This window comes from Gossypium raimondii, chromosome 10, assembly GCF_025698545.1.
Source record: "Gossypium raimondii isolate GPD5lz chromosome 10, ASM2569854v1, whole genome shotgun sequence".
Lineage (NCBI taxonomy): Eukaryota > Viridiplantae > Streptophyta > Magnoliopsida > Malvales > Malvaceae > Gossypium > Gossypium raimondii.
Genome location: NC_068574.1, coordinates 8,397,154 through 8,411,203, shown reverse-complemented (window position 1 = coordinate 8,411,203; position 14,050 = coordinate 8,397,154). Strand labels below are relative to the sequence as shown.

Here is a 14,050-nt window from a genome sequence, read left to right as displayed (position 1 = left end):
TTATATTTGTACAAACGATAACTAATCATATTATCTCATTTTGTTTAATTTTTTATATAAAATATACCACATTATCGTAAAATTTTAAAATTAAATTAATCTAATTTCAGTTTTAATGATTTGTTCTCATATTCTACACTACTAAGTACTAACAGTAAATAAGAGTTTTAGAGAATGGTTTGACCTCTAAATTATATATATATATATATATATATATATATATATATATATATATATATATATACTCAAACTTACTTTGGCAGCTAAACTCTTCAATTTTTCTCATTTTATATTTAAACTTTTTATTCTAAATTTGTATTTAAAGTTACATTTCATTAATTGATTTAATTTAATAACGTTAACTAAGTTAAATCATATTTTTCTTTTGATATAATGCTTTATTTGACTCTCAAACTATATAAAAAGTTATTTTAATCTTTAAACTTACATTTTTTTGTCAAATCTTCCTAAAATGGATGGAAAACTTAACGTTTGTTAAATTTGCTGACATGTCATACACATGGATTGCCACAAGGATGGCATGTCAGCATTTAATTAATTTTTAAATAAGTTTTATATTTTTTTAGTGATTTTAATTTTAAAAATACTTTTACAATTTTTTGAATTCTTAAAATTTTAAAAAATTAATTAAATATTTACGTATCATTCATGTGTATGCCAAATCAGTAAAATTAGAAAACATTAAGGGTCTATCTGTTTACATGTAAAAGGTTTTACGAAAAATGTTTTCTGCATTTTCCTGTATTTGTTTCACAGAAAACAGCTTGGTTAACAAAAGATGACTTACAGGTCAACGGAAAATAAGTCTTTTTCCTTGTAAAATGACTTATCCTTTTGAAAAGCGTAAGTCATTTTCCGGAAAAAAGCTCCTTAATAGATAATTTTACTTTTATATAAAAATTAACTTAAATCAAGTTTAATATTATTATATTGATAATAAATTTTATTTTTATTTTTAAAAATATTTAAAATATTAATATAAAATATTATATTTTAATAATATTAAATATACGTATTTAATTATTTATATTTAGTCATATAATAAATTATTAATATAATTAATATAATTTATTATTTTAATAATTTATTTTAATAGTAAATTTTAAAATAATAATTTTAAATAATATCATTCACATATTATTGAAAATATTAATATTAATTTTTAATACTAAATATTTATTACAATTATGGATATATTAATAATAAATGTTTTGTAGTATAAATGTTAAAATATGTCATAAGTCTATATACTCTTCACAAATTTGTAATTTAGTTTCTGTACTTTTATTTTCAAGAATTTAGTCCCTCTACTTTCCAGATTTGAAAATCAAGTCCAACTGCTGACATTGTTGACTTTTTTTTGGTCAATTTTGTTAATGTCACATTTTTAAATAAAAAATACTCAGTTGGTAGTCATGTAACTAAAAAATGATCATTGCAATGAACCTAAATTTAACAAAATATTTTTAATATATGTAAAAACAATGTAAAATATAAAATTATAGATATAAAATAAGCTCAATTAAACAATGAAAAATAAAAAAAAATCTCAAATGTATGTTTGTTTAATTGAAAACAACTTCTATGAAATATTTTAAAGAACTTGCCAAACAAAAGAAAATATTTTACATAGATTCATCCAAACACTGAAAATATTAGCTTTTTCGAAAAGTAAATTATTTTCCAAAGCCATTTTCAATGAAACAAATGAGCCTAATTTTTTATTTATTTTAGAGTGATTTGATAAAAATATAAATTTGAGAACTAAAATATAAAATATTAAATAAACGACTAAAACAAATTTTTTATAAAATTGAAGACAAATGGCTTTTTTTATAGAGAGAGAGTCGAGGGCCCTAACTCACGTATTTCTAAATACAAACATTCTTTATTTTTTTGGATAATAATTAATAATATTCTTTTTGTGGATATTTATTACCTTATATTAAAGGAAAAAACACGTGGGCAATCATAATTTAAATGCCGAAAACAAATAAGAAAATGAAATTTCCAATCGAGCATTCAGTTCTGTCTGAAACGTGTTGTATGTTCCTCCCAAAGGCACTATATAAATCTTCCGTTCAACGTCTACTTTTTCTATTTCAGTTCAGTCCCTCACATTTACACTCAAAATTCTTCACTGTTTTTCCCTCTTTTGCTTCAAATTAAAACACCCTGGATTAGTTATAATAGAGCGGAACAAAAATGAAAGCAGGTTTGGGTGTAGATGGCGAATATATTTACGAACAAGAGAAGCATCTCACTGTTCTTAAAACTTCTCTTTTCTTCGCCAACGATGGCTTCATTGTTTACGACTGTAAAGGCCGGTTACTCTTCCGAGTCGACTCCTACGGCCCTCTTCCTCGTGATAAAGGTCAACTTGTTCTTATGGATGCTCATGGAAAATGCCTACTCACCCTAAGAAAAAAGGTATGTTTCTTCATTTTCTTTTTAATTCGAACGATTTGACTCGGTTCATGTAGGGTTAGTTAGTTGGCGTTTCCTTCTCGCAGAGGCCGAGTTTGCATCAGCGGTGGGAAGGGTTTGTAGGGGAAAGATCGGAAGGACAGAAACCGATATTCAGTGTGAAAAGATCATCAATAATCGGACGGTGTGGGATGATAGTTGAAATGTTGAACAATCCAGGAGAGGAGTACCAGATCGAAGGGAACTTTGGGCAACGAAGCTGCAAGATATTGAATGCAAGGAAGGAATCAATGGCTGAGATCAAACGGAAAGTTGATGCTTCGAGGAAGGTGGTACTTGGGAAGGATGTGTTTTTGCTTTCCTTAAAACCAGGCTTTGATGGAGCCTTTGCTATGGGGTTGGTACTTGTTATTGATCAGATCTATGGTGATGATTATGTCCAAAATTATTATGAGGCTGAGACCTTCCCTACCACACACCGCTAATGTTTCTAATTTTTCTTCTATTATTATTATTATTATTATTATTATTATTATATTTTCACTTTTCTTTATTTTTTATTTTTGTAAAAGGAGATGCGGGAAAATGCTTGCATATAATGTGAAAAAGATTGAGAACTATAATATAACGTCCCTTTTAAGATAGCTTTCTATTTTTTTTAAAATTGCATTTAGATTAAATTTGCATAAATTAAAATAAACAACAATTTTCTTTCGGAGAAGCAAATTTGAACTTTGAAGACTATATTATTTTAGAGTAACAATTACGAGCTCTAAACATAAACTATAAAATAGATATAAAGAATAAAATAAACAATAATTTGGCCAAAAAAGGTAAGAATAAAAGGAAAAATCTTTATGGTATAAAGGCGCTTGAATTTTTAAAAAAAAAAATCAATTAAGTCCTTCCGACTTTTTTGCATCCACTTAAGTTCTTCAACTGAGAAAATTAATCAAATAGACCCTTTGACTAACGTTGATCATTAAAACTAACTGAACTTATGTTGTGACAATTACAGTTGTTTAATTGTTTTTAAAGTTTCATTTTTTTCCACATGGCAAAATGATATGGAATTTTTTAAAAAATATTATGGAATGGAATTTAGTTATTAAAATAATACATTTATAAATAAAAAAATTTTTGGTCTTCAATTTCAAACTTTTCTAAAAATGAGGAATCCTTTCTTTTCTAAACCTAATTGTCGTCACTCACCATCTTATTACGGGTGAAACTCCATTTGGTTCTTGTTTTAACATCATAATAAAACCCTTTCTTCCATTCTTTCTCTTTCCAAAATGATTTTCTTTGATGCTATTAAGAACTTTGTGAATCTAGACCTTGGGTTCAGAACTCAACCCATCCTCATTATCATCATTGATATCCAAATCTTTTTCTTTGTAAATTCAATGCTTCGGAAGAATCAGAGGAATTGAGTGAAAATTTTCAATTATCCAACATAGAACAAGTTTGTATCCACCATAGGATTTTCTAATAAAATATGGGTTACAAAGAATTTTTACAACTTTTGTTGGTTAGTGTATTGTTAGTTTTTTTAGGAAAATTTTTAGACTTGTTTGTCTATTTTTACTAACCGATCACTTTCTTGTTGATTTGGGTTTTATACATTTGAAACATTTGTCTTTGTCTTAATGATTTGAGTTTTGTTGAAGGTATGGTTATGGTTCGTTTTTGCTTAAAAATGATAATGTTAGGTGTTAACTATGGTGGTGAAGGTGGAAACGGGTTTAGCAATGGTGAAGGAGTTGTTTGGGATGAGTTTATCTCAGTTTCACAAGTAAGCAATGAGTGAAGGATGAAGGTCGATGAAAATGACTATTAAGCTTGCGGATGGTGAAAAAGATAAAAACTTTACGAAAATATTTTCTTTTGTAATTTTTTGGAAATGCTCTGCTTTGCAAATAGTATTTGGTTGTCAAGAAAATAATGGAAAATCTTGATGAAGTTTTAACTTTTAAGCATTGAAATCATGTGAAAAAATCCACATCATTAAAATTTATACTTATTTAAAGCCATGTTTCAAAAATAAGTTTTTTAACCGGCATAACGGTCATGTCATCAATTTCATTAGTTTTTAACGGTCAACATTCGTTAAAGAGTCTATTTGATTAATTTTCTTAGTTGAAAGGTTCAATTGGGTGCGAAAAGGTCGGAACAACTTAATTAATTTTTTTTAAAAAAATATCAAACTATTAAAAACATAATAACAATTATAATATATTCAAAATGGTTCTGAAAATGTAATTAACTTAAATTTAGAATAAAATTTGAAAAAAAACATACATAAATTCCCAAAACCTCATTAAAAAAGTAAAGATTTGATTTTGTTTGGTGCTATTCTCGTGGAATAAGAAATGAAATGTTTGCATTTAAAATTTATTAAATTCAAATTTCAAAATCAGAAAATAATTTAAAATGGAATGAATACTTAATCCAGTATCTGATTTGAATTAATGCTTTTGTTGGCTATTAGAATTTTCCCACCAAGAGAACAACAACATATATCCCAAATATTGAATGCTGTCTTAATTGCTTTAAATGTTAGAAATGTGCACCGCACTTTCAAAATTGAGATAATTAATTCCAACTTTACTACTAATTATACTTTTCTTTTTCTATATTCTTTGTTGATGTTGTAGGCTAAATTTATTAAATCAGGACCAAATTGATAAATTATGTAAACTTTAAAAGTTAAATTTATTATTATATTAATAAAATATGTACACTTTTTCAAAATGATCATTAAAATTAAAAAGTTTTCAGCTCAAATTATTCTATAGTTAGGAATGGAATTCTTATAATAGTTTAATTAGATTTAAAATTTTAATTAATAAATTAATAAAAATATTAAATTATGAAAAGATATTTTGGTAAATAAAAAAGGAAATTGGAGGCTTGAGAAATAGAAGTTTTATTGTTGAGTAAACTTGGTCGGATAAGAACTTCTCTATACAAAGAATCCAAAGTTAGTAAATAATGTTGATAATCCTAAAAGACTAGAGTAAAACAACAGCCCAAGCCGTGGAAACCAATAAATAAGACCATCTTAACCAACCCTGCCCCGCAATTTCCTGCAAACAAAACCAATGTTGACAAAATTAACTACACAAATCAACAACAGTAATCATGTTCAAATGGAATGTTATGAGATAGGCAATGAAGCAAAGCAAAGCATACCTTAAAAGAGACAAGTATGGAGGGTGGTGCTGCAGAAGGCACCAGTCCAGTGAACCCAACATCATACGCAATGCTTCCATCAGGTTTGAACAATCCAAAGTTTCTCTCGGATGTTGGCCCAGGCTTTAAATTTTCATTGAACAATGCAAAAACATAAGCCTTGATCACCATCTTTGGCCTAAATGGGGTTCCCTTCTTCTTACCCAATAGTTTACGCAGGTTCCGGTTGTAAGTCCTTGCGTTCTTCACGTTTGCACCAGCTTCATCAGGATCCCCATGCGAAGCCCAACCGGTTTCAGAAACAATGACTTGCATCTTGTTGAAACCAGCTTTGTCCAATGCTGCATAGGCTGCATCTACCTGAGCTTCAAACATGTTATCGTAATGTAGCTTCGTTTTTGCATCGTAAATCCCGCGATTATCTTTGAATAATGCGTAGTTAATGTCGATGTGTTGAGGGTCATTCTTGTAGGCTAGGAATGGATATGCGTTTATATAAAACGGAGAGCCAATCTGTGAGAAAAACTCCAATAGTGGCTTCATGAAAGGAGCAACATCGGGTCTGAAGATGCAAGCTGATGGTGGGAAAGAATTGGCAAATACAGCTTCTGAATGTGGACTTGAAACCTCAACAGTATGCTGTAAACCCAATCTGTATAGAGCACTATAAACATTCTTTGCTGCTGGTAATAAGACCTCCCAAAGTTCTATAGTTGTCCCTCCCAATATCTCATTGCCGACGGCTATTCCTCGGATTCGAGTATCGGGAAGGAATGCCTGTACGTTTTCTTGTACCCAATTCATGGCACGGTCCTCACCTATACTTATTTCTTTTAAATATTCATTGGGAAGTCCAATTATAATTTCTATCCCGGACCCTTTAAAGGCCTGGAGAACTCCGTGATCTGCGTCGTAGATTCGAATGTGGTTTATCTTTGCAGCTTTTAGAAGCGTCACCACGCTTTCTGGTTGTGGTAGGTTGTTTGCTATTCTGCCATAGTTTACTCCATAGGTCCATGTGACTGAATGTTTAGCTGAAACTGCACGATCCCACACATCACCAATAATATATGTGCTTTAATTAGACATGGGCAATAATACAGTCATTGAAACGCAGAGTAATTCATCAACTCAGCATGCAACCAAACTTATAATGGATTAAAGCAAAGCAGCTATATTGATGAAAAAAAGGGACCTTTTTCTTTTTTAAATTTTTTTATGGTGTATTACATATGCAATAAGTATCAGCAAAAAGAAAAGATACAATAACGAAAGGTGCATACCAGGAGAGAATATGACAGAGAAGATGAGGAAGAGCCAGAGAAAGATAGAAGAACCCATATGAAATGTAGGAAGATAAACGGAGGATGTGCATTCCATTTGTAGAAAAGAGGTGGGGTTGGTCCAGTCTTTGATGACTTAAAAACTATAGCAAAAAGAAAGGCAAGACTTGTTAATGCAGGCATGTCACAAAAACCACCCAAGAAAATATTCTTAAACCTTATTTAAAGATGATGTACCAAAAAGGCTTTAGAAATAAAGAAGAGGACCAAGATTCTTAACCTTAACCCAAAGTTCAAAAAAAAAAAAAAAACTAAAAGATTCTTACTATCAAAGTATGCCTTTTCTGCAACTTTCTATTCTTGGGGGCTTGTCCATAAACAAATGACACTGTTACTCGTAAAAAGTACATGTGCCCCACGTGTATGCAGATGGATAGTTGAATAAATTTTATGTATACCTTTCTTGGGATTTGAGGAGAAGTGAATCATTGGTTAATGATGGAAATAAGTTTGGCTTTTGCTTGTTGCTTTTGCATTATAGAAGAGGTGGCATGATTATTAAGCTACTTAATCAAGCTTGGTGAGGAAACAGTTTTGTAGGTTAACGAAAAGCCTACTTTTATATTCATATGGAAAACCTTTGAATAAAGAAAAAATATAGCTCTTATTTAACAGTTTTAAAAATCATTGGCAAAACACCTTCGGTTATTGCTTTGAAAACAACGCAGCATGTGCATACCCAGCAAAGATAGAAGATGCTCATGAAGGAGAGCTATCAATGTTGCCTTTTAACTCCAAATAATTATGTAAACAGATCATGAGAGCGAAACGCCTACCTACATGCTTTAACCAGGGTTTAAAAAGCTGCACGTTAAGCAAGGGCACGACGGTTCCATGCACCAGGAACCATGCAATGGTTCCGAATAGTTATAACAGAGAAAAAACACCAGCATATTGTGTCAACAACATATCAAGCATACACAGTGCAGTTAATCAATGACATAACATGTAATGTTCGATCTGAGACTTGAGCCACTAACCATAAATCACGAGTTCCATGTGCCTACAATCTAAGTTCTGCACAATGTAACAAAAGCTGCGACGTTCAAACCTACTTCTTACAGGGATACAGGTTGATTGCTATCCCACTAACAAACAAATCTAGCAGAAACATCATTAATGTTACAGTCATCCATGGAATCATCATAGAGGTTACAGGCAAATACAATAAACTAGAATACCACAGGGTGGCTAGGATACTGGTGGTCATATTAGTTGCTTGCAGGCGCAGATCCTGTAGGTTGTGGGGTATCAGCTTTCCCACCTTCTTTAACCTTACCATTTTCAATCACCTCCCCATCTACTGCCTTGCCTTTGTCCTCGACCTCAACACTACACTTGCCAGCCACCTCCTGTAAACCTTGTGTCTCTTTGGCTTCTCCCTCAGATACAGGGACTGCTCCATTTGGATTCTCTTTCTCTACTCCCCCGTTAGCTTCCAATGTCACAGTTTCTGGGTTTTCTGGTTGTTTCTCACATGTACCATTCTCCTCTGCCTGAGTTTGTGGCACCTTTTCAGTAGGGGCTTCCTCTTCTTTTGCAGTTTGAGTCCCATCTGTGCAACTAGCTTCTGCAGGTTTCTCTTGAACCTCCATTGCAGTCGGGGTTTCTTCAGTACCAGCAGCCTCTTCTTTTTTGCCAGCCTCTGCAGTTTCTGGTACCTTAACATCTGTACCAGCTTCCTCCATCTTGGTGTCAGCATGCCCAGTCTGGTCTGCCACTTCTGTTTTACCTCCATCCTGAACCTGAGTTTCGATGGAAGTATCTTTTTCTCTTTCAGCTGCCGCAGTTTCCTTTTCAGTGGCTGGTGCATCTTCCTTTTCATTTTCTTTCTCACCTTCGGATTTTTCAGGAACGGCCTCTGTTTCCTTGTTTTCCTTCTTTGCACTCAATGATTTTCGGCCTCGCTTCTTTGGGGGTTCCTTTTCTGGTGTTGGAGTAGCCTTGGCCTTTTCACTGATCCTTGCTGATCTTCTAGGGGTCTCACCGGTACCCCAATCAAACTCCGTTATTGGAGGATTACCAGGGTGTGATTTTAGATATTGCTCCAACTGTTTCCTGCTACTAATCTCCTCCCCAGTTGGTGCAATGAACATGATCTCAGTCTTCCTGGGTGAACCGACTTTCTTGGGAGAAAACTGTAAACAAAAACCGGAAGGACATTTTATACAAGTATACTACAGCCAAATCAATTAAAGAAGAAGCACAATAACATGAACACTGAAATATGCAATTCAAAATGTATCATAATCCATCTGCATGTTTCAGATCATACAAAACAAGTGGAAGGCACAAAGTTATTGTCGATCTATATGTAGTCAAGACCTAAGTTGTTAAGGGAATGTTTAATTTCTGCCAAAGGGCCATGCCAAATGATTCAATGACATCAACAAATTTAAATACTTCAAAGCAAAAAATACTAACATCGGAATGATCATGAAACAATTCAACGCTGATCAAGCAGAGGACTACTAGATACAAAGTAAAAGAAAAGTTTGTACAGTGTCTACACAGAGAGAGAGGAAAACAATATTACTAAAATTTGGACATTTCTTTCTTTTAAGAGAAAAAGTTTAGGTATGGGGAGGTTATCTAGTCCGAGTCGGGGCATGCCACTGGTTTAATAAAAAACTGAAACTGGTATTTATAGATTACTCGCCAAATAGAATTACTGGTGAGACTTAAACCCTGGGGCTTGCCACGGTGCTAAAATAAACTGAATCAACTCATGCTGGTAAATTCGGACATTTCAATCCACTGCAGTTTTTAGGATTTTCCAGACCATATAATTAAGTGGTTTATCAGCAACGTTCAGCCCTTTGCTCATGTTTTAATTCCCTGTATGTAAATACTAAATCTAGCCGTACTCAAAATCGAATAATGTAGGGATTATAATTTGCTTCAATTGATTCATGCAGTAGGATACAAATTTCAATTGATTCATGCAGCAAGATTCGAATTTGAGATGATACTATACCAAGTACCAACCAAGCCATTGTAAGAAAACAAAATGACACTTATCAATCACCATTAACACGATAAATATGCTTTTTCTTGGCTTGAAAGTTGTACTACAAAAGGAAACTGATAGAAGAACCCTACAGGTTTGCCTAATTTTATGCACGGATCCTTAACAGATAAGGGTTAGCTTGTTTCCCAAAAACCAGGGCTGGCCCCCCCTCACTGCCTCCACCTGCCTATCCCCAAATAGTTAAATTTGTGAACTGCTAAAAAGTACCCAAGAAATCATCATTTTCCAATGAAAAATACATAGTTTGATTACTCCATTAGCCAAGAAATATGGCCTTAAACATCAACTAACTGTCCTCTTACAGAACAAACTGCAAATTTATGCAAAGACAAAAGAAAATATACTGTAAGAATCATTATCGAAAGATTACAATACATCGGGGATTAAGGTAGGGTCTGTGATATAAATGAATTTAGTACATAGTCTATAAACTTAAGCAGTGAGATCTATAAACAATATTAATAAAATCCCTTACCCAGGCTAAAAGTAGAGACCACTGAATTACTAAATGTATTACATTACACTCTTAATAGCACACACATTTACCATTACGTGCACCCATGTTTCTCAGACTTAGGGGATGGTATCGAATACAAGTATATGCACGAAAAAGACTGCTCATTTTGTTTCCCTAAGTTATAAAACAACAAACTTTGGAGTTTTTGAAATAAAAGTTGAAGTGTTCAACATTAACTCATTTCAAGCTTCGGAGCTTTGTCCCATATTCTGTAACTGCTTTGGAAGTTTTCTCCAGGTTTAAAAACCAGTGTTAGGTTTAAAGAAAGGCCAAAGGAGAATAACAGCATATTTCATCTGGGAAAACCAGCATGATTGTCACTGAAACTCTCATGAAGTTTATAATATAATGCAAAATAGGAGTCCCCTTTTCTCCAAAGAAAGAAATTTTTACTTTGGGAAACACATGTGAAGGAAAATTTTTGCTTTCCTGGTTAAATGTTTTGGAAATTTTACTTACCATGTAAAAAATAAACTTAACCCTAAAAATGGTTGAAAAGATCAAAACTTCCACAAAACCCTAATTTCAACTATTATCACCAAAACAAAGGTAAAACCTTCAACGCTAAACTTAATGATAAAATTACAACCATAAACAAACACATTACAGCACAATACCAATAAAACACAAAGCAATTAGTAAATCCCCAAATCCACACAAACAATAACCAAATTTTAAAAAAGTAAAAGGGGGGAAAAAGCAGATTTATAAAACACTAAAAGCAAGATAGAGAATTTAAAGGAACAAGAAAATTAAAACATAAGCACTCAACCAAATTTGAAAGAAAAATCACCATTTTCTTCCAAGAAGCAGGTGCTGGAAGCTCAACAGAAAAAACTTCCTCCTTACTCTCCATTTTTTCACCTGCAAAAACAACAAATTTCTATCTGAAAAAAAGGGGAAAAAGAGCCAAAAAAAATAAAAAAGAACAACGACCCTTATCTCTAAAATAACCTTAAAAAGGGTTTTCTTTTCCCTGTTCTCTCTGCTTTGAATTTATGTGTTTTGTGTGGTAAGAAGAAGGAAGTGTCATAAAAACCGTTGAGACTTCAGTTCGGGATTATGTTTTTTATTTACAAAATCTAATGAGGTATTGATAAAATTACGACACGAGGTACAGAAAACTGGTGTATATAAATGTTATCCAATGGTAAGATGCCAATTGGTCTTTTAAGGATAACTTTTTCTCGTTTCGAGTCGATTCCATTGTCTGTTCGAGTTTTGAAATTTAGGTCAGTGGACACATGTCCTGGATTCGAGGTTTCAAAAATATCCAGAGAGTACTGTTCGGTCCTCGTGCATCCCGGCTCGTCAATTTCATTCACGCCGTAACATAGCGCGTGAGTTGTACGCTGACTTTGAGAATATTTAGTGTGTATGTGTGATAGATGGCTATCAAATTATTTGCTTTAATTTAATTCAAAAAATTAAACTTTTTAAAAATATAATATATTTATTTTTGTTTACAAATAATATTTCTTAATAACTTTTAATCTATGAATTAAAATATATAAATACCAGATTGAGCTATGATGAGTCAAATGTTATCAATTTAATGTAAACACTAAATAAAAAATCAAGTAAAATTGTTTATAATAGTAGGGTTATGTGGTAATTGATTTTTTTAAAGTTAAGAAAATATCAATTCAATTTGAAAAAAAAGAGATTACTCTTGGTTTTAGGAAATAAAGTTAAATTCATTTTCGTTGTGGAAAATGATAAACTAAAAACAATATTTGATTGAAAATTTTAAAATGAATTTAAGAAAATAAAAATATGGGAAAATTAAAAATAATAAAAACACTTAACCATATATTATACTCTTATTTAAGGGTTCAAAAGTTATGAATAAGAGTAAAACTTTAAAAGTTGAAAGCTAAGTTGTTTTTCCTAAATGCCAAACTTATATGATAGAATCATGAATTTTCGTTGTGATAAATAGCCTCCAAAAAAAACATGTTACTCATCTTGTACGATAAAAGTTGTAAGCAAGCATTTAGTCATATTTCAAAAATAATCCCAAAAGAAAAGGTTACTCATCTTGTACGATAAGATATTATATACAAGTAAGCATTTAGTCATATTTCAAAAATAACCCTAAAAGCATGTTACTCATATTGTACAATAAGAGTTGTACGATATTATATACAAGTAAGCATTTAGTCATATTTCGAAAATAACCCCAAGATAAGAGTTGTATAATATTATATACAAACAAGCATTTGGAACATTATACAATTAAAATTTAGCTAAAAGAACATGCGCATGTATTCACAATAAGGATGTATTTACAAATATTTCACAGTAAACATTCGATTTGTGTTTGGTATAGACTAATAACATTATGAAAACACTTTTCGATAACATTAGAATCGAATTATTAAAACATGTGTAATATAATTGTAACGTCGTCAAAATTTCAGTACAGGTAATGGCACAATTTGAGGTGTAAATAGGAAATTTCAATCTAAATATTTAATATTGAATTAAGTGTTTTGAAATATATTGTTATGGTGGAAATGGTTGAGGGATTAGAATGGTAATTCTCCAATCCTTCTACATTGTGCAGTTAATGACTCGAATTTTCAATGTTGGTGGTGGTACTAATTCGAGACATGAATCGCCATCTACGGAATATAGTTTGGAGTGTCGAAAATAGTATTACTATTAACACTAGAGGGACTTGTATGGAAATGAATTGAGAATTGGAGGAGTGAAGTGCAATTGGACCATTAACGTGATGCATGCCATATCAAGACGTAGTAAGAAAATAAGTGGTGAATAAGTTAGTGAAAGGTGGCAAGTTGAAAAGCCTTACACTTGCATGAGATTAACGTGGGAAGACCTTAATGTAAGAATACAGTTATATCTAAATTGTTAAATGTTAAGCACACACTCCTATGAAGTGGGATAAGTGGCCTTGTCTATAAAGGACACCTAGCTAATTAATAAGTGAAGGACGGCAGGCATGTCAAGAGAGGGGAACATTCCAATGATTTTGTTCCACAAGAGAATTGGAAAAAGGCATGGATTTCACAACTCGATTGATTGATTAGATAAAAACTAGCTCAAGTATGAAGTGAATTGAATTGATTTCATCACTTATTTAATTTTGAAAACACAACTTAGCTTCTACAATTCATATACAATTTTAAAGGGAAAAGAGAGACACATTTTTTTTTTTTAAAGCTTGTAAGATTGGTTTTGGAATATTCCAACTTTAAATAATTGAAGGAAGATGAGAAATGTGAAGGTGCCTAATGAAAATAAAGGGTAGAATTGGATACTCTTTTGTTACCTTTGGAAGTCGGTAAGTTTTCATTAAATTCTAAATACCTCGTATGGTTTGTTTGTTGAGTTCTCGTGAACTTTGTTTAGAAATTGATGTGGGTATCTTAAGTTGAGTAATATATAAATGATGGATATAGGAAATTGATTAGTAACTTCAAAATATATTTATATATTTCGTAAGAATTGATAATGATATGATAATTAGATAATTAAATTAAGAATTTG

At 31.7% G+C, this 14,050-nt stretch overlaps 3 protein-coding genes across 3 annotated transcripts; 1 reads left to right on the top strand and 2 right to left on the bottom strand.

Moving 5' to 3' along the window:
* Positions 1–2,029: 2,029 nt before the first annotated feature.
* LOC105775009 (protein LURP-one-related 12) lies at positions 2,030–3,092 on the top strand. The gene is made up of 2 exons (XM_012597556.2): positions 2,030–2,451; positions 2,535–3,092. The coding sequence occupies exons 1-2, from the start codon at positions 2,227–2,229 to the stop codon at positions 2,931–2,933; spliced, it is 624 nt and encodes a 207-aa protein (XP_012453010.1). The 5' UTR covers positions 2,030–2,226; the 3' UTR covers positions 2,934–3,092.
* A 2,269-nt stretch (positions 3,093–5,361) lies between these two features.
* On the bottom strand, positions 5,362–7,107 carry LOC105776785 (glucan endo-1,3-beta-glucosidase 14). Its single transcript, XM_012599696.2, has 3 exons — positions 6,927–7,107; positions 5,644–6,683; positions 5,362–5,537 (listed from the first exon to the last, which is right to left on the bottom strand). The coding sequence occupies exons 1-3, from the start codon at positions 7,021–7,023 to the stop codon at positions 5,463–5,465; spliced, it is 1,212 nt and encodes a 403-aa protein (XP_012455150.1). The 5' UTR covers positions 7,024–7,107; the 3' UTR covers positions 5,362–5,462.
* Positions 7,108–7,880: 773 nt separating this feature from the next.
* LOC105776787 (methyl-CpG-binding domain-containing protein 11) lies at positions 7,881–11,655 on the bottom strand. The gene is made up of 3 exons (XM_012599697.2): positions 11,489–11,655; positions 11,328–11,398; positions 7,881–9,124 (listed from the first exon to the last, which is right to left on the bottom strand). The coding sequence occupies exons 2-3, from the start codon at positions 11,388–11,390 to the stop codon at positions 8,198–8,200; spliced, it is 990 nt and encodes a 329-aa protein (XP_012455151.1). The 5' UTR covers positions 11,391–11,398; positions 11,489–11,655; the 3' UTR covers positions 7,881–8,197.
* Between the last annotated feature and the right edge of the window lie 2,395 nt (positions 11,656–14,050).